The 23,339-nt window shown below is 41.8% G+C and overlaps 2 protein-coding genes across 4 annotated transcripts in view; one reads left to right on the top strand and one right to left on the bottom strand.

Annotated features, from left to right (window-relative positions):
* Positions 1-4,086: 4,086 nt before the first annotated feature.
* Positions 4,087-16,553, bottom strand: spmap2 (sperm microtubule associated protein 2). Of its 2 annotated transcripts, none has more exons than XM_062518838.1 (8): positions 16,241-16,553; positions 8,843-8,939; positions 8,665-8,723; positions 8,372-8,438; positions 7,433-7,559; positions 5,682-5,826; positions 5,199-5,296; positions 4,087-4,327 (listed from the first exon to the last, which is right to left on the bottom strand). In XM_062518838.1, the coding sequence occupies exons 2-8, from the start codon at positions 8,902-8,904 to the stop codon at positions 4,184-4,186; spliced, it is 702 nt and encodes a 233-aa protein (XP_062374822.1). In that variant the 5' UTR covers positions 8,905-8,939; positions 16,241-16,553; the 3' UTR covers positions 4,087-4,183. The 2 variants fall into 2 exon arrangements, with proteins under 2 accessions (XP_062374822.1, XP_062374823.1); XM_062518839.1 differs by lacking the exon at positions 16,241-16,553 and adding an exon at positions 10,532-10,555.
* Positions 16,004-23,339, top strand: part of LOC134062986 (zinc finger and SCAN domain-containing protein 2-like) — a 20,347-nt gene continuing 13,011 nt past the window's right edge. Inside the window, exons 1-5 of one of the 2 annotated variants that reach the window (XM_062518836.1) lie at positions 16,004-16,395; positions 17,384-17,683; positions 17,791-17,902; positions 18,284-18,379; positions 20,847-20,898. In XM_062518836.1, the coding sequence (XP_062374820.1) occupies positions 16,123-16,395; positions 17,384-17,683; positions 17,791-17,902; positions 18,284-18,379; positions 20,847-20,898 (833 nt within the window). In that variant the 5' untranslated portion in view covers positions 16,004-16,122. Of the gene's footprint in view, positions 16,396-16,776; positions 16,843-17,383; positions 17,684-17,790; positions 17,903-18,283; positions 18,380-20,846; positions 20,899-23,339 lie in introns of those variants that run through there. The other variant, XM_062518837.1, reaches the window with a different exon arrangement.

Below are 23,339 nucleotides of genomic sequence, written 5' to 3'. Positions count from 1 at the left end.
GCCCTGTATTCAGAGATCTTCCGAAGTCACTGGGCTTTAGCCTACCAAGCTGACCTGTGTATATATAAAATAATAATAATAATAAAAAACCGAAAGTCGGCCATGCATATCTCCACATCTATTCAAGGAATCAAAGTGCCTAAGAATAACTAAATCGCACACCAAGACAGCTCCCTAACATTTGTGAGAAAACGCACGCATTAAATGATATCATATAGACATGGTACTCGTGATACAAACCTTACACAAATAAGCAGGTTTGGGCCGATAATCTTAGGCCTACTTAATTAATTAATTTGAGTTTACGGTATATAGTAGCCTAAGCCCAAATACATTCATTATTTTGGTTAACTACACGATATTCCGTTGTCTTTATAGACCGCCATTCCAAATGTAGTCAAAAAGTCCGAGAAATTCTTAAGACACTAAGTAGGCTATGCTAGATATTGACTCAACAATATGTGTTCTTTTGGCACCATCTCAATAATAATAATAATAATAATATAAAGGGAAAAAAAACCTTTTAACAATGGGATGTTTTTGCAACCTGAAGACTATAAATCATTCACGGCCCACGGGAGCTAATGGGATATTCATTTAGACTAGGCCTACTCAAATCATTATTAGTTTTAAACTGTTTTGGCAGATGAAAAAGGCTAGGATACTAAGAGCTGCGACAGAGACATGTGAGTTGGATGTATGCTGTTAGATTCTAGAGACTTTTCTCAAAGAAAATGAGCAGAAAAAGAGTTTCAGCCCCATAATCGCCTGTGCCGCAATGAGGGGGATTTCCAATCCACCCCGACTGATACAGAGACCCACACCCTTTCCGATCCAGTCCTTCTATCTCTGACAAGGACAGAGTCCGACATCTGTTACAGCCATAGGGCTATCTCTGACCGCAGCAGTAACCCCAAGACCAGTGTTGGCGCGTCGCCCATCACCGCCGAAGCCGCAATCTAGAGTGTGCGCGCGAGGACGGTCACAAGCCCTCTCCGCGCAAAAGGCGCGCCTCCTCGCCTCGTTCTCTCCACGCGTAGGAATGTTATACCAGTCTCTGACCATGAAGTTAGTAATGCAATCATAATAATAAAGAATATTACTACAACTAGCCTGCTAGCTGCTGCTGCTACTACTACTACTTCGATTAATAATGATGATAATAATAATAACAACAATAATAATTGTAACAACTTTATCTAGGCTACTCAGTTTAGTTTTCAGTGATGATTTCATTGCTTGCCACAGTAGAGAAAGTTATTACAATTATTATTATCATTAATATTAATAGTAGTAGTATATTATTATTGGACACCCATCTGATTAAAGTAACCTTAGATGTATGATTCATCAGTAAAGTATTTTAGCTGACAGTGCACTCCATATGTGAGTGGTTGACGTTAGGCTGTAGGCGGGAAAAAAATGTTCCTGTTGAACTGACTCTCCCATTCCCAAAAATATGCATAGTCTTTTATTGTATTTTATGTACTCACTAATTTGTAGTTAGTGATTAAAATGGTCATATGGTGTGACATGGACGTTATTGTGTTTACAATTACATTGGGGCTGTATCATATTATTTATTTATTTCAGTCAGTCAGTGTATAGCCTAATAATAATCTTCTATCATTACTTCATCAAGATCTAGCATTTCCTTGTGCAAATGTATTACATTTTGCAGTATTTTCCTTCATACACAAAGTAAGGAATTTGTTCTCAATCAATAATCTTGTGTTGACAGCAATGTGATTAATACACTTTACATTGATTTTGATACTTTGATATAAAATGAAGAACATGCTTTTGTCTTTTGCTGACTCCTTTTTTCCATAATTTATTGATGTCACACCAAATACTATGGTGTCATGCCATATGATCATACCATACAAACCAAAAATATTCTCTCTCTACACTTGAGTGTCACACACCATTAAAGTAACATCAGAGCACAACTTCAGAAGAAAGCCACACCAACAATCAGCTGTTGGTGCTAATTAAGGTTGTCATGCCAGTTTAGGGCCAAACCCCTTTACTGCTTCACTAAACATCTTTAATCAATATTCAATATAGGTTAACTCAATATCTTCAATCAATATCCACTATTCTATACTATAGCTTCACTCAAGATCTTTAATCAATATTCAACATTCATTCTGTAACTTAACTCAATCAATATTCAAGGTTCAGTCTGTGAGGAGTAGGGTTTGACAAGGGGTGATTGAGGAGGGGTTGGGTAGGTGAGGTGAGTGAATGGGGTGGATGGGGTGAGGGGTGGGTTTGAGTGAGGGGGTGGATGGGGTGGATGGGGTGAGGGGTGGGTTTAAGTGAGGGGGTGGATGGGGTGGAGTGGAGGGGCCCAGGTGGACAAGCTGCTCTTGGACGGGTCTGGAGTCTTGAAAGACTCCTCTGGAACCTTGAAAGACTCCTCCGGATCCTCCAGATATATTACATCCTATTGATATTACAAAATGCACATACTGTACAGTAACTGCACTTGTGTACCAATATTCTACTGCTCTCATAATGTTAATTGATAAATTGATTATGTGATAAATGTTAATGTCATCATACTGTAGACTACACTGCTTAGTCAACTGTACATATCTGTCTATACTGTTCATTCTGCACATACACTTATTTGTACTACTTGTTTAATGTTACTGTTAATACACTGCACAAATCTGTACATACTCTACATATCTGTCTATACTGTCCATACTGCATGTACACAACACAATAATCTGATAAAGGTCACTGTGTAGGCCTACTGTAGGTAGAGAGAGACATGTCTTCTGGCCGCCTCAACATATTAAATTGTATCAAATGGTTATACAAAATGGCAGTTTCATGTACTATTGCAGATACAGCATGCAAAGAGAAATCTAAATGTTATTGTCAGTGAATGAGTTCTTCTCTTCTATATAAGTAGATCATGCCAAAGAGAATATTGATATTATTTTTCAGATTAGACTAAATATGCATTCTATGCATTAATTTGTGAAGGTGAGTATGCATATGCATGCAAATCGAGTAATTTGTAATGTATACAATATAGATTTATGAATTGTGAATTCATGAGAATTCCATCTCTTTGTTTAAGAAATCCCAGAAACTAATTTCAGTCAGTTCATTATGGTCTTTTGGCAGGGTTATGGTGCACATTCATGCATTTGCTCTGCCGTTATTCCAACAACCTTATGCAACTTCACAATCACAACACTTCTTTTTGTTTGGTTCAATTCTTTATCATATCACAAAGTACTGCGTAAAATCTTCCTCAGCATATCTGAGAGACAGGGAGTCAGTACTCTGTGGGGGGTCAACTGCTGTTCGTCTGGGGAGTCTGCACTACTGCACAAGAGGCGTGATCAATGGCCATAGTTCAAATTGCTCTGTAAACTTGGATAGTACTTCAACCAATCAGATCGGGCTGGGTTTACTATGAAAGAGTGAGTAAATCAATGGCACTTGTGTGCATGAATGTGTGAGAGAGAATGAGTGAGTGAGTGAGTGAGTGAGTGAGTGGGTGAGTGAGTGAGTGAGTGAGTGAGTGAGTGAGAGGTCAGTGTGAGTGAGTGAGTGAGTGAGTGAGTGAGTGTGCAAGAGTGTGTGTCAGAGCAGATCTGACTTTCAGCTTGATGGCGATGAGCAGGAATGGCACCAGACAGAAGAGAATGGGCGCCCCCTTGCTGAGTAACTTTGCCACTGCAACTGATTCTCATGCAGTCCATCAAGAGAATCCCCAAGCTGGGCTCAGCCTCTTAATTCCAGTGAAAAGAAGGAACGCTGAATGATTCAGTATTAACCAAGAGATTTTGGACAATTCCATGCTACCAACTTTGTGGGGACAGTTTGGGGATGGCCCCTTTCTGTCCCAGCATGACTGTGCAAAACAAGGTCCATAAAGACATGGATGACAGAGTTTGGTGTGGAAGAACTTGACTGGCCTGCACAGAGTCCTGACCTCAACCCAACAGAACACCAACACTCAATGTATTCCTCTAACTTGCCCTTTACTATAAAAAAAAAGAGCCCTCTATTCCACAGATGGTCAAATCTGTAAAGGACAACAGACTGAGCCAAATCTGCATGTTCTTATTTTATTGTAACATGATTACTGCATATGAACAGCTGAAATAGGTGCAGTAAGGGATGAGCTCTCCCTCTCTCTCTCTCTCTCTCTCTATGTTTTCCTGCATTTGCGAGGCAGCGGTAGGCTGAGTTCCTGGATGCGAGGGGAGGCAGAGGCGGCCCTGGCGGCTGGGCTCACGGTGTAGGGGTTGTAGCCCTCGAACAGACCACGCCGGGGCTTAGGCTGGGACAGCTCCTGCACAAACCCACAAACACACACACACACACGCGCGCACACGAGAGAGAGGGAAAGACATGCACACACAGCACACGTGCACATTAGCACATACAGACAAGAGACAGAAGCACACACACGTATACAAACAGACACACGTACTCTTTGCAAAAAGTGTCTATAAGATCTGCAATTTGTGTGAAAACTCTTTAAGGTTTTGCCAAATGGTGGATCGATCAAAGAAATGTGATCAGGCAACTGATCATTTGCTTCAGAGAATGGAGTTTAGTCTAATAAGACACAGCACTCAAAAGATCCCCCATAGAAATACATGGGGTTAGTTTGTAACGCCAATATGGCAGTTCTGCGGCAAAAAGTCGTCATGTGAATACATTATGCCAATCATGTGGTGTGTTGTGAATGTGAACACACTGTGCCGGTCATGTGTTGTGATGGCGCCACTGGAGCGAGGTTGGCGTGGTGGTAGGAAATGCCCAGTAAGGGCCCAGAGTGTATTGCAATATGGCCGCCGAGTGGAGGGATTTGCCTATAAGGACTTTGGTTTAAGATTATAGCAATTGTGAAAAACTGTAACAGTGTGAATGTGAAGGTGGACACGAAGGTGAACACACACACACGTCTGTGTTTCTGATTAATGTTTCCTTACAGAGTCCCAGTTTGTACATGTATATTTATTAGATTAGATTATGTACCTGCAGTTGCTCAGTATGTGTGTATGCGTGTGTGTGCGCGTGCGTGTGTGTGCATGTGTGTGTGTGTGTGTGTGTGTGTGTGTGCGCATGCATGTGTGTGTGCGTGTGTGCGTGTATGTGTTTGAGTGTGTTTGCAATTGAAAGTGTATGTTGTGAAGTGTGTGACTGTGAGTGTGTACCTGCACACGCTCTGAAGCCACAGCCTCACATGCAGTTGCTGACAGAGGCCAGCTGACCGGGCGATCCGGCAGGTACTGGGGGTGGTCAGTCTTTGGGGCTGAGGGATGGGGGGTGGGGGGTAAACAGAGAGAGGGAGACAGAGACCATTCAAACAGGAGAGCGCAGCATAAAAAGGAGTCTTCTTGTGATTATTACTGAATTATCTGGCATAACAAGGAGTGCTCTCGGGATTTTTACTGGATGATCTGGCTAAATGGACAGGGTGGGGGTGAGGGGGTTGTGTTTGTGGGGGTTTTTGTCAGTAAGTGTGACTCTATGAAAGTGAAGGTGCATTTATTTATTTATCCTTTGTTTAACTAGAGTTGAAATATTAAGACTCTTTTCCAAGTGAGCAGCCCTAGCTGGAAAGGCATGGTGTATGTTGGCTGTCTGCATGTCTGTGCGTGTGTGTATGTTTGTGTGTGTGCATATGGCTGTCTTACCAGCAAGAAGGTGGATTCGTGAGGAGGCAGAGGTAAGCGGAGTGCCATTTCCAGTGTGGTCTAATGGGGGCGGTAGAGAGCCATGTTTCGGCTGTGCCAGCTCACAGATCCTGGGGCTGGCAACTGCCATATTTGCCACATTCAACTAGAACAGCAAGTACGTTTTATTATTATTATTATCAAAGATCCTTGATTATTGAAAACAGAACGCAGAAATGGTCGAACGTTTCCACCTCTCGCTCCTTCTTAACCCTCTCTGTTATTATTATTATTATTAGCTCAAAATGATATGGGTGTCAAAAAACAGACAAGGACCTAATTTAAATGATGGGCAAAGTCTACTAGCACGGGCGTTTGGTTGGGGTGCGCACATCCACAGAAATAGTCCAGGTGCCGGACAAAAGTATAGATATAATGGGATGGATTGGTCCGCACACTGGGTAGGCTCCAAAAGAGCCTGAAGAAGATCCCACTGCGGATTGAAACGTTGCCTTTTATGAAGTAAATAAAGTGTATTTTTGGAGCCTACCCAGTGTGCGGACCAATCCATCCCACAAAGTCTACTAGCAAGCAAAATTCTCATCCATGAACTATAGAGACTCTTGCATGTGAAAGCATTGAGCTCACTCGTCAGTGTATGTGCATAGGGTCTTGCCCATGGCGCTAAATTAGCAAACTAATTTTGTCTAGATATTAAATCAGCTTCAGTTAGATTTAAGACTTTGCACATTGCTCATCATTCAAATTAGGGCCCCATGTCATGTCCTGACTCGCTACCCGTAATGAGCATGGGAGCCATAAGAGCTGTGAAAGTTCATGGCCATCATTCTGCGCTGGTATGCCACACGCACACTGCGCCTTCCACAGCTTTTTGGAAAACTCGAGCAGTGCCTCAGCATTTGGGGAGGAAACAGACCGAGAGAGAGAGAGAGAGAGAGAGAGAGAGAGAGAGAGAGCCTGCACAATCACACACAGCTTGGGACCCCACTGAGGCCCTGGGAGAGGTAGCTGACCAGAAGATTGGCTACACATGACCTCCTAGCGACCACCACCTCAGGGATGATCACCAGAACAGGCGTGGGTTGGGCTGGGTTGGAATTGGGCAGAAATGGGCAGCTAAAAAGCCAACTATCGACTCTAATGTCATGTCACGTGTATGCTGCAAAGCCACTGCCTGTTTGAACGACCATTTCAACATTTTAAATTAGTTTTATTTGAGCCATATAAAGTGTTTTCAGTTGGAGGCTACGCCAACTAAGCTTATAGCAAAGACAAGACACCGGAAAAAAAAAATTAACCACTGCAATGGCACTTTATAGAATGAATGTATATGTGGGCGCTATGTTTGTATGGCTGCTAGAACACTAATTTCCCTTAATAAAGTATGTCTATCTTTTATCTATCAAGATTTTGCATAACTGAGTAATGATGCTGCATAGCCCTGAAGGAAATATGTTGCTGAGATACACAGTATCCTCTCAGGAAATAAACTTGATCCCTTGATGGCACCTACACAGAGAGTTTTTTCACGGCAGGAAATTGCTAATATGCTGATGGTTTCTGATGCTTCCCTAAGGGATTGGACAGATACCCTCCACAATAGCGTTGTAGGCCGCATTTCCCTCAGGATTAATAAAGTACCAACCTAGTTGTTATATGTGAGATGCTTTGGATATGTGTATACTTAGGTATGTAACTGTCTATCAACAGGATCTATGGAAAAAAACGAGAGAGAATGCAGCAGTTCTCACTGTGGCCAGAAGAGGGCGGTCTGGTTGCCAGCCAACTGCAGGGAGGCGTGGCAGGGCCAAGGAGCAGACCCTGTCTGACGGGAGAGCTTTCCGTGCAGCTGCACTCACACACCACTCCGCTGAACGCCTGCACAGAGAGAGGGAGGGAGAGAGAGATAAAAGGAGGGAGGGAGAGAGCAGTTCTGATGGATGATTCACATCAGAGAAATGGCCAACATCGATATTTATGAGTATAAAAGTTTGGCAGTCTTGCACTGTAGGTGAAAACAATAGAAGTCTTTGGCTAACTAAAATTGTGCATGGAGCAGCTTTCTCTCATCAACACATATGCACACACATACATTATCCTTCAGTTATTGAAGGACTACTATTGCTAACAGTAGCAGTAAAGTATTACTATGTGTCTGCGTCATGCTATGGAATGGGTGCCATTTGCATCTAGAACGAGATGCAGAAGGCACATACTACTCCATCACATGACGTGTTTTGTCTGTCAATAGCATACAGTTACTTGAAATGAAACACAAAGACAATTTTTATAATGCTTGCCTATAGAGCACCCAAGAAACTAAGTCGAAAAATCTGGCATTCTTTCACATTGTTTATTTGCTGTGCTGTTCATTACTATAAGGGGGTCTGCCTTAATCCACCACCCATTCACACAAATTAAACATACATAACTGTTTTGTATTATAGTTTTAACACCATCATTGCATTCCTAATTGAAGGCATGTATGTTAAGTCAATAACTTTACCGCTAAAATAGCCATTTTATCATGAAATTGGCTGACGCTTTCAGTTCAGACATTTATTGTCCCACAAGTTGATCAAATTGAAAGGTTTACTTTTGATGAAAATGTTGACAATTTGATAGTGGAAAAGGCACCCATCTCATAGAATGACCCTTCTGCTATGTTTCAGTCTAAGGCGTGAAAATACCTGCTTTGCTCAAACTTGGAGTGGATTCGCTTGCCTTCTGTTAACTCTGACCATCGTGTGGACAGCTCTGTGTATATTGCAATTAAAAAACAAGCAACATTTCAAAAGTCATCAAAACTTAGGCTACTACATGCTTTTCAAAAATAGTACCCGCCACTCTTAAAAGTACAATAATTTCCTTAGGCATCAGTGGTGCAAGTCCATCTCATTGCAAGGTTACATAAAAACGTGAACACAGCAAGGGAATAGAAAAGAATGTAGTTAAGCATGGATAGTCAAGTCTTGTTTCTTACCGAAGTTGGTTGGGCCACTTCGTTGTGGTGGCAGTTTATCTAACCAGTATAAAGAACGTCTGGAGGACAATAAACAAGTCTGCCTGAGTGTGAATGATTTACAACACAGCAGAGTTTAATCTGTAGTAAAGATGTGTGTGTGTGTGTGTGTGTGTGTTCCCCATGCAAAGTGGCCTACCTGTCAGGGAATCTCAGAAGGTTGGGTTTTGGTTCAGCAAGTCGATCTATCCGGGTCGCCATGGATGAAGTCACCCCGCTACCGGTTACCTGGGAAACTGAACAACGACTGAAGGTTTGTATAGTGATAGATTTTGTTCCTAAATGTCAACCCACTTTTATTATGTACTCAGAGTGCTAAAAAGTGATCTGACTCATGTAGATCAGGGCTCTCCAAAATGTTTTCCTTGCCAGTTTTGTTTTTGAAACTAACGTAATAGCTCTCAATGCTGACTGGGCAGCAGTCCTGATGGCTGAGGGAAACGTAAATGCATTAAAGAGACACTTCACCGATTAGCATTAAGCTTTGTATCTTTAGAAAACCAGTCATGTTTTTGAATGGTCGAGCATCATTCCCTCAATTTGCCTTGAGATGGGAGAAATACGGATTTCAATGAAACCCATGAATAGGACTTCCTGCTTTCAATGATGTAAAATGATGATTTTTACATCATTGAAAGCAGGAAGTCCAACATTGAAATCCGTATTTCTCCCATCTCAAGGCAAACTGAGGGAATGATGCACGACCATTCAAAAACATGTCTGGTTTTCTAAAGATAAAGCTTAATGCTAATCGGTGAAGTGTCCCTTTAAGAGGAGAAAATGAGCTGAGATAGGCCTACAGGTGGTGCTAGTCTACTAGAGTACATCCATTTAACAAAAAGGTTTGTGGAAACACAGACTAACTGTATTCCCTTCATCAATCCACATAGGGTTCAATTTAAAGAGATGGTGGTCCAAGGGCAGGCCATCTTCAGCTTCAGACTTTCTCTTGGGGAAACAGTTAGGCCTATCTAATATCTATTCAATTTAGCTGGCTCGACGTCTACCCTTCTACCAGCTCTTGTCTTTGCAAAATTCAAATGATTCTTTTTCACTTGTCAGCAGTTCACACTTTAAGCGCAGAACTATCGAATTCATAGGCATGTCCATTATTGTAAATGTGTATGTAGAACTATTCTGTTAAATGTAGCCTAATACATAGGCCTATATTTAGCATTTAGACGGTTTAACATTAAATATTGTAATCTAATATATTATTTGTCTTCAATAATCATACATTCTAGCCAAGCTAGTCTGCATATTCAGGGTAGCATTCTTAAGCAGCCATAGACTAGCTCATTGTGCATGGTTATCCTATAGGCCAACATTTAAAAAAAATATTCAAACACGCCACAATAATTTATTTTATGGTCATGCAGCAGCCTGCCAAAAGCTGAAATGGTTTGCATTCAATGCATTGCAGTTGTATTATCAACCTGGCCCTGCTGCCACGAAATTCTGCCATTTTTTACGTAATGCAACGTTATAGCAAATATCCTTCATTACTATCCGCTTGCTTTAACCCTTTCTGGCTATAGCCTTGGACTCCATTGATTTGGTTGATTTAACAAGCGATGCATTGTGCCTCGGAACACAGAAAACTAGTAACTTTACGGTGTAGCATAGGCTATAGGGGAAATTTAAGATTGCATTAAAAGTGATCATTTTCTCTCTCTCTAGCATAGCCTAGCCTATTTGTTATCGTTGTACACCAAATAATGAAGCTCGAAGATCGTAAGTTATTTATAATTACAACCACGACCATCTCAACTAGGACTGAGATGGTTATTTTATATTGCTGATATATTAGTCTACCTGCCAAGCCTACCTGCAACCACCCTGTCGTCTTTGGGTCAGGTCTGGGTCAGGTGACAGATCACTACAGTTGCTACAGCAACACTTTCGATAACAAAGCCGCATTCTAGAGTCTCAAATGTATCTATCCTCACATTCGAGAAGGTTACAAACACTCTGTTGGGTTTCTATGGTTTCTTTGGTGGATGTGGGCAGAGCCATACATGGCTCTGGATGTGGGATGTGGATAAAGAATGCATCTTCAGGGAAGGACGGAATATGTTATAAATAGGCTATGTTAATTCAACTGAACAAGATGGGAATTGGCAGTTGGATTTTCAATTGGGTTAGAGATTTCTTCAAAAGGCCGGACCATTGAGATTAGTAAGAATCCACATCCTACTCAATAGAATATGGAACTCCGCAAGGGAGTATGTAGCCCAAAATTGTTTATTATGATTGATTATGTTTTTTCTGGAGTTGACCAGAGAATGGGTAAAGAGCTATGTGCAGACAATGGGACGTTATGTGTGTGTGTGTGTGTGTGTATTTAATCCGTTCTGTTTTTGACAGATGTAGGCTGTTTATGGATGTAGGCTACACTACACAAGGTTGGATAAAGTGCAGGCCAAGGCCCTACGCCTGTGGAGCATTCATCTTCATCCAACAATTCATGGCAGAAAATGACTGAAATTGCAATGGCTACCCTGATTACCCTGATAAAGACATGAACATAAGCGTTCTATTTCCATAGAGACTAGGTAGCATATAACACACATACAAAGTATGAGACGATTTGGCCGACCCCCATCTTCCGACCTCTGCCTGGTTTTCTCATGCAACGACTCTTAAAGTTATCATTCAAGTTTAGTTACAAAGATACTACTTCAAGTCAAGTTTATTTATATAGCGTATTTCATACACAGAGGTCAATTCAATGTGCTTACAAACAAAAGCAAACAAGTATACCGTAGCTAATAAAAGCATACAGTTGAGGCCAAAATGATTAGCCCCCCTTGTGAATTCAGACATAATCCTTTGTTTATATGAAAATTACCATTTCTAAAAATATGCATAGTTTATATGATTACGAAAGAGCAAAGACAGTATGCCCACAGAGTTTGATGATCATTTTTTTACTCATGCTCTGATTTGTGACAAGAAAAGCAAGAATTAACATGTTCAAAATTATTAGCCCCCAGACCATTAATAGTCAATAGTAGCCTTTAACAGACAACTTCTTTGAATAGTCTTTTACTAGGTTGGCACATATCTCTTAAGCACTCTTTAGCTCCAGCTCGTCCAACTGCACGGCAATGTAGCCTTCTTTAGGGAGTCAAAACCCTGAACCCTGACTCCCTGAAGAAGGCTACATTGCCGAAACGCATTGGAGGTTTTTTTTAGACAGGTTTAATGTGCACCTCAAACAAACTTTTTCTGAGTCCAAGAAGCGCTCCTAGACAAACGTTTTCTGCATGGTTTTCTTGTATGGACTCTTGCTTTAAGCACGTGCCACATAATCTCAATGTGGTTGAGGTCTGGTCTCTGTGTAGGCTATTCCAGCACTTTGATTTTGGTATCCTTTAGGGCGTTTTAGACCACTTTTCACTATGATTTGAGTTATTTTCATGCCGAAGGACCTGATGGTGACCTAAGCCTAGACTAAGAGCAGATGTCTTGATGTTATCCCTCAAAAGGTCAACATAACCTTTCTTTTTTCATGATCCCATGCACACAAACAAGGCTCCCTGTGCCTGAGACAGCTGATGGTGACCTAAGCCTAGAGCAGACGTCTTGATGTTATCCCTCAAAAGGTCAACATAATCTTTCTTTTTCATGATCCCATGCACCCAAACAAGGCTCCCTGTGCCTGAGACAGCAAAACAGCCCCATAACATGATGCTCCCACCACCATGCTTCACTATGGGAACTGTATTTGTATGGTTGTAGGCCTTCCCTTTTTTCGCCAAACATTTGGCTGGTGGCTGGTGCTAATTTTGAGCCCTGATCCATGTGCCCAAACAGCTCCAGTTTAATCTCATTCCAAAACTCATTTTTAGCTTTTAAATGTGTATGGGCAAAGTTCAGTCTGACTTTGAAGCGACCCTTTTAGAGTAATGGGTTTTTTTCTCGGCCAATGACCTTGGATGACCACAATAAAAAGCCCTCGCTACTGTCTTCCTCAAGACTTTAACCCAGAGGTCTCAAGGTCAGCAACTATCATTTTGGCGGATGTGCCGGGATGCTTGCTAACATCCCTGATGATTTTTCTCTCTACAGATTGAGATATTTAGCATTTTCATTCACACTTAGGTTTGTTATGCACAAACTGGGAACTCTTTGTACTTTGTAATGATGCATTGCACGGCTGTTCTACAGACTGTAAAGCATCTAGAAATTACAGTATAGTCTTTCTCCATATTATATGCCTCAATAATTTTCTTTCTGCGGTCCAGACAGATTTCCTTCATCTTCAGCATGCCTGTAAAGGCAGTCCCCTCTCAGACAGGTGTTGAAGTGCATGTAGGCCTGTTCCTTGAAGTCTTTAGGTAAACAATCAATCACTGCTGATTGGGTGTTCAGGTGTTGTCTGGATATTAAAGGAATATTTCGGTATTTTACACTTTAAGCCCATTTTCTGTATTGCCTAGCATGAAAACGAGTGTTTGACACCGAAATCTCGACGATTGAGCCTGTTTGTGGAATTTGTTAGCTTTGAATGGAGCTCTGTATGGATTTAACATTGCTCGCTATGTGCATGGACTATTCTGTCCTTAAAACACCCCTAAACGTTCGTTTTTAAAAATGTGCAGCTCATCGAGTGGTAACTGGTCTTCAACGATCTTCTATAGCAAGATTAAAGATCTTAAAGTGTAAAATACCGAAATATTCCTTTAACTGACTGCAAAGGCGGCTTGAAAGGTGACAGGTTGGTTGGTTAAAAGCAAAGAAATCATAATAATTTTGAACACTGCACTTTTCACACAATTTGAGATTAAGCATTCCTAATAATAATATTAAAGGGGACATATTATACCTCTTTTTAAACAAGGTTAGAATTGGTCTCTCCCAAATTGAGCCATTTCTGGGCTGGCCACGCCTCCGGCTGCGTGTATTGATTATGCCGCTCGTTTCACAGGTGAAAATGACTACAAACAGAGCCGGTGTTCTAGTTTAACTGGTTTTCATGTTAACTGGTGATATTTGCATAACATCAGTGAATATTCAAAAAGGCCCTGCCTACTTCTTAAACGCGTTCTGCTCTGCCTCCGCCCCTTAGAGTTTGTATTTTCACAAAATGCTTGCAAGTGAGAGAAAATCATGGATAGCATATGGCTGAAAGCATCACCAGTTTATGTCTAATACATGTTCGTCTAAGCATTAATCACACAAATACGACACATGCTAGGCTAATAGCAAAAAATGAAATGAAACAATGTAGCCTAGCTACCTAGCGATGGCCAGATTCGAACCGTGGATGTCGTGGACAAAAACATCCCATCAATAGTGGCTTATACCCCTACACTACAAGCTGCTGGAAAAGTAGGGTGATTTTTACGAATTTATTGGGCTTTTAGTCAAAGTTAACACAGGTTAACATAGTGTGAGAAATGTACGCCTATGTTAACTGGTGATATCACAATTTAACATGGGCATGCAAGTCTCGAAACATAGCCTAAAGTAGGCATCTTGCTTCAACTAGCTACTACAAACAGGCATGATCCCTACCACTTTATTCTGTTTTTGGGGTAAAATGAACAAGTAAGGCAAAAATGTGATCATTTCATTGTTAAGTATAGCCTACGTTCATTAGCAATACATCTGAAGAATGTTTTGCAACAGGCTACGAGCAGCATAGCCTTTTAAAAATCTGTTCGAGATAAGCATGTGACATTCTGTGAGATGATTCACAATTTAAATATTGATCGGCTGACAAACATTGTCACAACATAACATATAGCTATTCATTTATTGGGAAGACCATGTATTAAATATCCTAACTCCATTTCAGCAGATTTGTGGTGCAATTGAGTAAGGGCGTTCAGTTACAAATCTTGACGTTTTAATGAGCAGTTCGAGGCCCAGTGATCTTCATGTTTTTTGCATTAGATAACGTGTTTCTGTCCCTCAAAATGAACAACGTCTGGAATGAGGTCATGCCCGTTTGTTGTTACTGTAGCCTATGACATAAATCTGTATTATTTAAGGCTTGCATTCTGTTTGCTCATGTCATGAGCCATCCCACTTAACGTGGACGTCATGATTTCAGTATAATAAGCTACGCTAGCCCACAGTTGCTCATTGCTTACCGTGGTGCAGTGGTAAAGATGCAGCTGATGGACCATTTTGCCCACGCGAGACTCATGTTCGAAACCCAATAAAACCTTGTTTTACTTGAACAATTCCTTTTTCTAGAGCATCTTGTGTGGATTATGCTTAAGCACACCTGCATGAATCGGTGATGTCGGCATGTTTTGGCAAGATCTTTATTCCCAATTATCTTGCTCACTGCAGCTTCCTGAAAATGTGAATCTCCAGCACTCGAGGGGCGGAGGCAGAGCAGAGCGCTGTTAACAAGTAGGGAGGGTTCTTGTTGAATATTCAGTGATTTTATGCAAATATCACAATCTGAACTGATCACAAGATACCATGGTACACCGGCATCCAACCACATGTTAGACCCTGGTGCTAGGGTTGGTCTATGCAAATTCCCTTAGTATTACATCAGAATAAGGGAGCAATCCAAATGGCTCACAGCAGCATACTATTCTTGACACCAAAGTCTTTCTACTGATCTACAGAAAACGGATGGATGGTTTTTTTTCACGCTTGGAGTGTTTATAAGAACAGGCTTAAATATGAACACAAAGGCCCGCAAAAAGTGAGTTTTGCATAATATGGCCCCTTTAACACTCCAAAATGCACCAGATTCTACATAATAAAACTGGTGAATGTTTGATTTTTTACATTTGATCAGGGATGAAAAATGTAGGGAGAATTATAGAGTAATGTTCCAAAATTTCAGATGGGCTAATAATTTTGGCCTCAACTCTAACTAAGTGCAATATAGTCAAAGAATAGTTTACAAAGTAAACAATAATAATTAAAAACACACACAAAAGGTAATGGTACATACAATCAGAAAAGGGCAACAGTTTAAAAGTGTTTAAAAGTGATACTTAAAAGTCCTCTAGGTAACATCGCTTACAGCACTTTTAAAAATAATTTGTAAAAAAACCCTCCCACACTGTGCGTGCACACACATAGGTCTATAGCCTTTCAGTGCCAAAATGCCTAACCACAGGGCTCGATCAAATCCCATGTTTCCTGTTGTTTTTTTTAAATAACAGGTCAAAATGAGTTTGAAATAAATTTGAAATCTATGCCGCTTGTCTTCTGTATGCAATAGCCAATGAAAGGAAAAGGCAGAAAAAATGAGCCAATCTCGCTACGTGGCACTGCCTAATTATTGGTCCTGCCCATAGGTCCTGCCCACTTGGTTGGTTTGTTGACTCACGGAACTGCTGACAAAATCTAAGTTGATTTAGTCAGAGAATGTCTAATAAGACGGGCTCTGATTTAGTACACTGATAGTTGCTGCTTAGTTACAGATGTTTTAACGCAATGGCAGAACGACATCGAACCTGTGCGTTATGCCCAAACAAAGCATCTACATTGCATGGCCTGCCAAAGAAAGAAGAGTTTAGGGAGAAATGGTTACAAATTATTTTTGGAGAAATACCGGAACGCTATGGTAGCAGATTAGCGCTGTGTTCGGCGCATTTCGAAGACGATGACTTCGTCAACGTCGGGGAGTACAGCAGGGGGTTTGCATCGAGGTTGATATTAAAATCTGGAGTTGTGCCATCACGGAGGTTGCCCACCTCTCCACCTGTCGTAAGTACTTCTATCTGGACAAGGAAATCCTATTTTTTTTAAAAAGGTATGCCTGCATCCGAATAGTCAGCTAACGTCGGTCAGGAACATACTCAACCGTCAATTTAGTACGTATGTATGCGAACATAGACCTAAAAGAAAGTATGCGAGCGAATATATTCGGATGCCATCTTGACTTGTCTTGTCTTGTCTTTTGACCTCGGATGTGACGTGACGCACACATGACCTCGGATGTTTATATAGACGCGCGTATGACACACGCCGCGAAAAATTAAAACAACCTGGTAGAACCCTACAAACTACATTTGAAAATGAGCCACGGACGCAAATGCAATGCTCCAGGCTGTACGGAGAAAGCAGAGACTTGCCATAGTCTTCCCAAGGATCCAAACACTCGACAGGCATGGACACAGTTTGTATATCATAAGATCCCCGTGAAGTTCGACGGTCAGTTGCTTATTTGCTCTAAACATTTCAAATTCTTGGACAGTTTAAAGCAGGACTTGCTAAGCTGCTGTTATTGAAAAGAGGGGCTGCAACATTTCGTCTATCTAGAACTACCATCCACACACATAGTCAGACCAAAGCTGCAATAAAGACACGAAAAAGGGCCAAAACATAGGCTACAGTATGTCAGCCTACTTTTGTTTCAAAAACATTATGGGCCCGGCCATGATAGTCTTGAGCTCAGTCTGAAGTCTATAATTATCATGACGCAAAGCTTATTCCTGGGCCTAGACTCAAGTTTTTCGGCATGCCTGTCTCTTTTATTGAGCAACTGATATTGATTCTGGTTTATGAAATGTGGGCTTCATCTATTACTTTTATTTGACCTCTTCTACTTTTTCCTGCTGTTTTTGCCCTTTGCACAGTGGGAAATTGCTGTCATGGACCCTCATTTCACTCCTTATTGTTTCTGTTTGTGCAAGTGACAAATAAATCTCTTGAATCTTGAATGACCCTTGTCCTGTGCTGTCCTGTGATGAAGCTCTTACAGGATACGGACTCCAAGGTGTCAGAAATCTGCATCATCCAAGACTGCAACAGAACTGAACAACTACGTTTCCCTAAAGACCCATCAGCTCTGCAGCAGTGGATGGTTCTCCTCGACGGCAGACTGAAGCATCCAGTGAATTCCTCAAGCACAATATGCTCTGCCCACTTCCCTCCGGACTGCTTCACCAACTGGCAGCAGAAACGGGCTGGTGTGGCTGCCAGCTTAACGCTCAAGCCTGATGCTCTGCCATCACTCTTCATCACATCTATGGATGATTGCAGCAAGGAATGGGTAGGGGACACGACTCTGTCAGCCAATGGTTTATGTGCAATATTTTCATACAAACTCTAGCGATGGCAAGAGTCTTGTCTTACGTCAGGTCTTGTTTCCAACACAAGGTGCAGGGGCATTCACCACGGACTCGGAGCGTGGACTGCCAGTGTGATATTGAACAGAGATCAGTTGGAACGCAGTTGGCCAAAGGGTCTCTTCTCCATGTACGCAGCAAAGGTATGGGGTCACCAGGAGGACAAGGAATGGCTTGCTACTCGAGTGTTTCTCTGGTGGAAGCACTGCACATTCAGTAGAGAAGAATGCATTTTTAAAGTACAAAACAGGAAAAGTACATGCTTTGAGTGCTGTCCATCCTCATGTCCGTTTGCTCATACAGGGCTGTATGTTAATTATTTTTTCTTGTAGCACCGGTGCTACACAGTGAATTGATGTGGGCTTTCCTGCCATGTGGTGCATCCTTAACATCGGGCAACACAGATATGACTGTACTGCTGCCACCTTAACCTCGTGGCGATTAGAGTTCATTGCGTTTACCTTGCGTCTGCACTTCCTGTCCTCTGACCTGTGTGTGTGTGTTTGTGTGTTTTTTTGTTCCAGCCATTCAGACTTCTGCATTGACACACGTCTCCATTGGCTACAATATGGACTTCCTCTTGCACACTCCGAAACATATCAGTTTGAAAGAATCGGGAGGTAAGGCAAAATATTCCTAGTTTCTATCTCCAACAGATTTGTGAACAATTGTTTGTATTTGTGCACACTAGTGCAGTGGCCGTTGAAACACGCCATTCCTGTAGAATCCCACAGCACAATTTACATGCCCGCACACCTGCTTGAGAGCAACACTAAACCCAAATAACCCAGATAACAATGGAACAATCCAGTCTTTTCAAAATATTGCCGTCATGTAGAATAGCAAGGAGGGACAACGATTGAAGACATTATTTACTTACATGGTGTCAGTCCTAATCGGAGCTGTAGAGTTGCACACACCCACAGGCATCAATTGCTAGTCTCATCGACGCCTCAAATGTCATGTATGCCCTTCCTCCATCCACGCTTTATCAATTTCTCATGGTTTGATTAGCTATATTTATTGTCAGAAAAGGAAAAGAGAGATCGATGTCCCTATCACTGTGTTTAATAGGTGTCTCTGTGGGCTATGCCACCCAATGGAATCAGCAGTGGAGAGTATGTGCTGCCGTGAGGTGGAAAACTCAAAGCATTTGCAACTTCCAATTCATTGTTGAGAACTTGCTCCAAATGTCTAGCCATTTTTGACAGTGGTTTGCTACAAAATAATCAATATTGTTTTTTTTTTTATCATATGCTGTGGTTTTACTGCATAGTTTTGAAATTTGACCAAAACTGGGCATGACTTGTCTGAAACATCTTCTGATTTATTGGCCTTGACAGTACATGACTGATCATCACTCTTGGGAGTATTTGGTTTGGAAATTCCTGTAACTAAAACTGAGCTTGACTTGTCAGAGACAACTTCAGATTCACTGGCTTCAAGAGCACTGGACTGACTACTCTTAGAACCATGTGCAAGACATTTTTACATCTTGATCTTGGCTTTCTGTTTTGAATTTTTTTTCGACATCACTTTTATAAGAGCTACTGTCCGAAGTCCCAGGGATATACACATCCTCACTGTTTTCCATTATACTTATTGAGCAGGAATCATCAAGCACTTTCAGATCAGTGTTCTCCTCCTGGGAGGCCAAGGTGCTGTGGTCAACAGTTTCAGTCGCATAAATTGACTTCATGAGTGTCGTCTTCTATCATAACTGGTGTAGTAACCAATTTTAGGACCATACACTCCTGCTCTTAAGGCAGGGTGCTCTAGTCATCAGTTTCAGTTGCACAGAGTGGCTTCATACCATTGTTGTTGTCAATCATAACTTGGGTAGTAACCACTTTGAGGCAAGTAGACTCCTGCTGTGAAGTGCTGTAGTCGTCAATTTCAGTGGCACGCACCATCTAGTGTAAGGGAGGGGGAGTGGCAACTTTTCATATTATATTTAGCATTTTTGGTATCAAAAACCATACAAAACAATGGTGGGCGGTTCGAATCTTTTATGTTTAATAAGCACATTGCATTAACCTTGTGAAAAATGTAACCTGTAATTTACACTTTAATGATATAGAAGACAAACCATTTTGTAGAAATATGCATCATCACATGAGATTTGCAATGTCTGCCACTTGTTGTCTAGCTGTGTGTCGGTCAATAAATTCGGGACCATAGCATATTGCTTATTTCAGTTTGGGGCCTTTGCTCTCGGAATTGTTGTTTGTTTATTTGAAGTCCAAAGTAGCTTGGACTATTCAAAGTGTCAGTTTATTGTACATAAATTTGAATAGCCATTGCATACCCATGTTTGTTGGTGTGCTGTTGCAAAATCTGCGGAATCATTTTATGCAGTCCTTATTGTTGACGGCTGGCATGATAATCATCCAAACATCTTGACCCATGCTGTGCTCTGATTTAGTGCTGGGCCATTCCACGTCAAATCAACCAGAGCGCACGCACTTGCGTCTCAAAAAAAATTTGAAAAAAATACCATGTGCACCTATGTTACCCAGGAGACACTCTGTGAAATGGTTTTGTGCTAAGATCAATACTTTTCAAGTAACAGCCAGTTTTACGGGGGGATGGGGGTGTCAAATTTGTTCTGCCGCTTTTTTTTGTCAAAGTTCACAAGCTCATTGCTCAAGAACTAGAATTGGCAGGAGGCTCAAATTTTGCAGGCTGGTGCATAAATAGGAAGTGCTTTGTGAGAGGGGGGATGTCAACAGTAGAGCTGAGAAACCCAATGTGTGCTTCTTATACCAATATATTTAACTATATCTTTTGCATTTCTTATCCAAACAACTGCACTTGCTCATGCCCGTAGCAAGACACCTGCCAAGTCTAAAATCAATCCCATGAACGGTTCGACAGATATGCGTTTAACACTCAGACACACAGATGGGGCTACAGCAGATGGAGTGGCTACAGCAGTCAACGTGTGCCTGTTTTTCCAATATTACCGATATCTTTTGCATTTCTTGTCCAAAAAACGGCAAACTTGCCACTGCACTAACTCATGCCTGTAGCAAGACACTCTATCTATACTATTCTAAAGCTGCATTATTATTTCTGCCCCTGCAGATCCAAAAAGAAGACCTTCCTACATGCAACAGTACACTGTGTCCACGGTTCGGTATGTGTCAAATTCTTTGGTTACGGTAACGGTACAGTGTCAGTATTTAATATAGAAAGTCCACTGATTTTAACAATCCATTCCACTACATATTTTGCCTATAGACAAAAATGACTATGACTATGCTTGGTTTATTTCTACTACTGCAATAGGGCACATTTGAATGGCTTCATCCAACTATCAGTGGGAAGAGCTGGGGAATCAATTTATTTAAAGTTTCAAGGTCAAGGTGAACTTTGAACTGGCTTGTTTTCGCTAAGCAACACTGAGAGACTGGCCTGAATATAGTGATGTGCAACACCGTGCCAGAAGCACCCACATCAGTTAACTAACGAGTCATAAGCTATTTGGGTATGGAATTCGCAAAATTGCCGGCAGATTTTGAAAAATCACAACCCAAATAGTCCCTCCCTCCGAAGAACATGGACGCCCATTCATGCACAAGCGAGAATTCAGACGCGTGAGAGCGGGCCAGGCTATAGGCACTCTTGAGCTGTATAAAATTAGATGCCAGCCTGGCGTCTGTACAGCACTATATGTGCTAGTCTCCAAACAATCGCTCACATCAACTTCCCCAAGCAGGTTACTTAGCCAACTAGTTTTACATTCTTTATTCACCTCCAAAGGGTTGTAGGTAATAGTTCCACAAATTCCCGAAGGCAGATAATTTTTATACATTATTGTAAAAGCACCAATTAGGCTACCACCCCTTTCGTTCAGAAATTCTAAAACAATAATGCTTTTTCATACACCAAAATAGCATTTGATAAATGAACGGAAGAGGAAGAGGAGTAAGACCGTTAAATTGACGAACGAGCTGTGAAATGATGGTAGCGGGTTAAGAATATGATTGGCTGGAGTTTTTCGAGCCCTGCCCGTTCCACAGATGATTGACGTGTTTAATTTCCATTTCAGTGCTTCCAACTCAGTGGCTGTAAGTGGGTTAGGAATAGGATTTCAAGTGACTTTGCAAAAATGGCCAAAAAAGTGAATTCCATACCCTACCTTTAAGCAAAATATTGCTAGTGAGCAGTATACTACTACTTTTCATTTCAAACTGCAGTCTATACCGAAATCCTGATGTCCCCTCGCGATGGATGTGAAAGATGCCTGTGCCTGTTCAAATATTGGATCTGTCTCGCTCGTTGTTATACAGTAGCTTTCCATTTATAAATCAACTGTCTTGAGATTTTAGTTTTTCTTGAACTCATTTGCCTCAACCTGTCAGTGCCAGCCTACATCAGCAGGGAGGTGTTGATGGGTTTCAGAGGTGATCGAGCCCATGCACGGGTTCTCTGGAGGTGTTCTGTGAATGTAGGTGTGAGGGACCGAGGCGGCTGCCCCATGTTGTGGGAGGTGCAACACTGGATGTGGTGGTGTTGAGGGAAGGAGATGGCAGGAGATAGCAGTTCCAATACAAAAATATTATTTATTTATTTCACGGACGGGCAGGGATCATAGCCTGGCTAACGCCTACCACTTCTCAAATGAGACGTGGTCTGGCAACCAGACGTTCATCTTCTCGTATTTGAAAAAATGCCCAGATCCGTTCATTGGGCGCCACGGATGTCTATCAAATGCGCATAGCTCACCCAACTCGTTCGTATGCAACGCTAAGGGCTGCCATTGACATCAGTGTAAATCCTTTGGCGTCGAATGTAGACGCAAGAAGGCAACGGAAACTTCTCGGATGTTCTGTGATTGGTTCGCCAACATCAGGCGAACATTTGGGCGTTAGTTTCCAGACTGGCTTAGCAGCGGGATTGAAATCACCGCGCAAGGCAGTATGGGAACACCCAGGCTACAGGGATCAGGGAATCATGATCAGAGTCCAGGCATGATACAGGGATCTTCAATACAATCTCTAGGCGACACTTCTAGGCAACACTTCTTCCAGGCAATTAACTTGGCAACTTTTTGAGCAACAGGTCCAAACGAGGCAACCTTGCAAAACTATGGACCGAGATTCCCCTTGCCTCACAGCAAGCAAGGGTTAACTTTTAAACTTCAAACAGACAAATGTGACTTCCCTTAATTGCCTGAACCTCCAGCTCTTCCATGTGTCTTCCCTTGTTTTCCATATGTGTCACCCCTTGTGTGAAAAAAACCTGCCTTAAACAGGCCAGCCAATTACCCAATTAGGTCTTGGACTGAACCACTATAGGATGTGTGTGTTAAAATCAACAGTTAGGCCCCAGCCGTGGCGCGACTGGCTGGGGCACCTGCACCGCACACCGGCGACCCGGGTTCGATTCCCGCCCCGTGGTCCTTTCCGGATCCCACCCCAGTTCTCTCTCCCTCTCGCTTCCTGTCATTCTCTCTACTGTCCTGTCCAATTAAAGGCATAAAAAGCCCCATAAAAATAATCTTAAAAAAAAAAAATCAACAGTTCAACACAGACACCTACATACAAACACACATACACATACACAACCATGGAC

This window comes from Sardina pilchardus, chromosome 2 (assembly GCF_963854185.1).
Source record: "Sardina pilchardus chromosome 2, fSarPil1.1, whole genome shotgun sequence".
Lineage (NCBI taxonomy): Eukaryota > Metazoa > Chordata > Actinopteri > Clupeiformes > Clupeidae > Sardina > Sardina pilchardus.
Note: the sequence above shows the minus strand (reverse complement) of the source record. Positions and strands in the feature narration are given on the sequence as shown.

Coding starts and splice junctions, on each gene's coding strand:
- spmap2 (XM_062518838.1), bottom strand. CDS start 8,904: ATGGCGACCCGGATAGATCGACTTGCTGAACCAAAACCCAACCTTCTG. Junction 8,439..8,664: donor AAGTGGCCCAACCAACTTCG/GTAAGAAACAAG, acceptor CAATATACACAG/AGCTGTCCACACGATGGTCA. Junction 4,328..5,198: donor TGGCTTCAGAGCGTGTGCAG/GTACACACTCAC, acceptor GGGTTTGTGCAG/GAGCTGTCCCAGCCTAAGCC.